Source organism: Stegastes partitus, unplaced genomic scaffold, assembly GCF_000690725.1.
Source record: "Stegastes partitus isolate 25-593 unplaced genomic scaffold, Stegastes_partitus-1.0.2 Scaffold716, whole genome shotgun sequence".
NCBI classification, from domain to species: Eukaryota; Metazoa; Chordata; class Actinopteri; family Pomacentridae; genus Stegastes; species Stegastes partitus.
Window position 1 is genome coordinate 249147 of NW_007578447.1, and position 4067 is coordinate 253213.

At 41.9% G+C, this 4067-nt stretch overlaps 1 protein-coding gene across 1 annotated transcript in view; it reads right to left on the minus strand.

Moving 5' to 3' along the window:
- Positions 1-4067, minus strand: part of sema3bl (sema domain, immunoglobulin domain (Ig), short basic domain, secreted, (semaphorin) 3bl) — a 92062-nt gene that overhangs the window by 37762 nt on the left and 50233 nt on the right. Inside the window, exon 4 of the mRNA XM_008291093.1 lies at positions 1439-1558. Coding sequence (XP_008289315.1) covers positions 1439-1558 — 120 coding nt within the window. The remainder of the gene's footprint in view (positions 1-1438; positions 1559-4067) is intronic.

Here is a 4067-nt window from a genome sequence, read left to right on the forward strand (position 1 = left end):
TGGAAGTTGGAGACAATGCAGACATTTGAGGTAAATTCAAGATTCCTCAACAACATCTAGTCACACAGAAAAATGGCCGCTATAATCAGAAAGGTTACGTTCTGCTGTTTGCTTTGACGTACAACATGCTGTGAAACCATGAGGACTCCGTGATGTGTCTGATCTGTCTTTATAATGTGATTACTTCAGTACGTACAAATACTTGACAATCATCATTACAAAGCTTCGGATCCACTTTCTTTTGTAATATGTGCTCCACATCTATGCAAGGATGAATTCACGGGTAACTCCAACAAGAGTAATTATTCATTTAACAGACATTCAAGATCATCTTTTCTGCCAACTCTTCGTAGCACAAAAAAGAAACTAGAACTGTTGAAAAGGTCAAGTCACACAGGTTCATTCAATATGTGCTGCACCTTACTACAATTAATACCTTGTGAGTAATTCAAGGTTGTGAATTTGCCTGGAAGGTGTGCATCGAGATTCACTGATTAGTTTTACTTCAGTCAGTGGTGATTTTCTTGGCATCAACCTGTCTGATTAACACTGAGGCAGAGCACTGAACAATATATGTGATCACAAAGTCATACTTCTCAGTGGAATGCAGAGCCACACAAAAACTTCTTTAAACTTGCTATTTTGGTTTTCTTTTTTGATTTCAGGAAAACTCCAGCAAGTAGTACACTTAATCCGATTTCAAAAGGCTGATGAAATTAGCAACTACCTTCATCATAATTACCATGAAGTCACTAAAGAGTCACGTATTTGACTCAGGATGCTGTGGAGGCCAAACCAGAACTAAAATGTAAGTAAATACGTAACTGCTCCATGTTGGTTGGATGTGAATGTAATCTAATCAGCAGAAAGAGTGAGAAATGTTGAAGGAGAGCATATATATACGTTGTCAGATGGTTGATTAGCTCTACAAACCTCTTTCTTCTACACTTTTCCAAATTCTAATAACATGATTGGGTAACTGTGTGGAAGCAGGAATTGAAGTTCTTTTTACTTTGTCAGCTGAAATGTATATTTATGGTTTCCAACAGTAACTAAAAGACTGAACCCTTTTTCTAATGGCAACACAGTACTTAAAAACTGCACATAATTTACAGTTTCCAAACATTTCCACTAGGAAACGGAGAAAGAGCAGCTCGGCGTACGTACGCTAAAATATGGGCCTTGTGCAACCGTGACAGCTGTAAACCACAGCGTTTTCCTCAAAAACACCCAGTGATTGTTGTTTTTTTGCATGCAGCTGCCAACGCGGACGATGTATGAGTTTGCTTTTGTGCGTCTTTGCGGCTGCATTCGGGTATTTGACTGTCTATATGTGTGGTTTGGTGAATGACTGATGCACTGAGACGTTCCCCTTCCCGAGACGCTCTGTATTCCCACAGCGGTTCTACCCAGCAGCCTGCATTCACCCCCCACTTACCTCTCCTCTGTGGCCCACGTAGATGAAGGCACACATGGGCTGGAAGGCACCGGTGCCACAGGCCAGGAGGTGAGTGCGGTTGTAGGGCTGCAGGAGGCGAACAAAGTTGGCGCATTCCGTCTGCAAAACACACAAACAGACGGATTAAAACCCCGAATGTCAAAGATGAATGTCAAAGATTCAGTAAAACATCTGCTGTGACAACTCTTTTATTGTTTTATGAGATGAAATCACAGTGACTGACTGCAGAATGTTCACCAAATGCAACCATTTAAGTTCTCAAATTTGGGCACCGACAGATTAGGAACATATAAACTGCACATCAAAAAGCCACAATAATAGTGGACGGTCCTGTTAATAAATCAAATCATAGTAATTGTCAGATAAGTTGATTTTCAGGGTATTGAAGAAAACCAAAATGATTTCTCAACATGGCTTATTGATCCCACATGTTGTAATCAGGGGCCAAGGAAAGAGCTTATTAGATGGTATGTGATAGGCCTCCTATCTCCAGCGTTCTGGATGTCGGCCAAAGCAACACACTGATGATGTTCAACTCTGAGTTTCATCATCTTAAGGTCAAAGGAACCTGAGAAACACCAGAAATGCCCGAGTGCCGATATGACAATGTGCTGGAAAACTCTTGGTTTTGACATAAAACGTTAGTTTTGTTGAGAGGACGAGGACATGATGAAGACGCCAGCAATAAATCTGAATCGAATTTGAGCTGTTGCAATGAGAAAGACATTAAATTGAGAATTGGAGAGAGGAAAACGGATCCAACTCAAGTGGGTAACGTCAAAGGTTCCAAACACAGACGTCAATGACACATAACAATTAGGATTTCTTGAAAGCACAACCCCTCCAGATGGAGCGTCTCTTTTTCCATTCCATCCTCAAAACACGAAACACATACAAACACAACATTGTATAATAAACTTTACAAACCGTAATTACCACCATATGCACCTTGTCTTGGTACCGAGACTACACGTTTACACATGTTCACATACAGCTGCACCTTGTCTGGGAATTTTGCACCATTACTTTCGTAGATGTGCAATAACCAGAAGTGAAACATCAGTTACTCTACTGTTCTTGTGATTCCGAATATACCTTTAAAAGAAGAAGCTAATCCACTCAGAGTCACTTGCACCTACTGTTTGTTTTTTATTTGTTTATTTATTTTTCGCCTAGATGTTATATTTTATATTAGCATATTTCTTATTGTACTTTTAGAAATGTGTGACTGTGTGGATGCACTGATGGGACTGCTGCTTCATTTTGTTCATCCATCCATCCATCCATCATCTATACGCCTTAATCCTCACTAGGGTGATGGGGGGCTGGAGTCTATCCCAGCTGACTTAGGGGGGACTCTGGGGACACCTGGAAAGGTCACCAGTCTATCACAGGGCTACACTTAGAGACAGACAACCAAACACACTCACATTCACACCTACGAACAATTTAGAATCACCAATTAACCTCAACATGTTTTGGAACCCGGAGAGAACCCACGCNCCACATCTTCTCATATGGGCAGCATTTAAGATGAAAAACGATACGGTGGCGTTGTGTTTCTGTGCTGCACTAATAACTCAGTACAGTAGGCAGAAGAGTTCATATATTGTAACCTCATGTACAGGTTTTTTTAATCAGTATTTCGGTCTGTATTTTGTATCAACCCTCTGATTATTTTCAGAGTAATTTCATTGTCTGAACTATCTTTTAGTCTAGACAGGATAATACTCACAGGTTTTTATATTAGCCTTTATATCAAGGAAAAACAATATTGTGTGTTGTGAAACTTGTTATGTCTTTACATGTTCCACACCATAAAACGCAAGCAGTAGAACTATTTCTTACATAATGGGGGAGATTGTTTCTCCATGATTCTCTACGGCCAAGCAATTCAAAACTATATTCAAAAAAATTTAATAGGTGCCTTAATGGAAATAAATGTTACTGTTCAATTGCGGTCGCTGTACCGGACCATCGTGTTGAAGATAGAGCTGAGCAGGGGGGCGAAGCACTCGATTTACCGGTTAATCTACGTTCTTACTCTCACCTATGGTCATGAGATCTGGGTAATGACCGAAAGAACAAGATCGCGGATGCAAGCGGCCGAAATGAGTTTCCTCCGCAGGGTGGCTGGACACTCCCTTAGAGATAGGGTGAGGAGCTCGGAGTAGAGTCGCTGCTCCTCCACACGACAGGAGCCAATTGAAGTGGCTCGGGCGTCTTTATTGGATGCCTCCTGGACGCCTCCCTGGGGAGGTGTTCTGGGTGCGTACCACTGGGAGGAGGCCTCAGGGAAGACCCAGGACTCGCTGTAGGGATTATGTCTCTTGACTGGCCTGGGAACGCCGAGGGGTCCCCCCAGAAGAGCTGGGGGAGGTGTGTGCGGATCGGGAAGTCTGGGCGGCTTTGCTAAGGCTGCTGCCTCCGCGACCCGACTCCGGATAAAGTGGAAGATAATGGATGGATGGATGGATGTTTAATTCCATTCCTATGCTCATCTTTTGACCACAACTTTTAAATCGTTGCAATTCATTATTTTGTGTTTATTAAATGAATTACTTTGTATACAAAGTGGACTGGAAGTTGGAGACAATGCAGACATTTG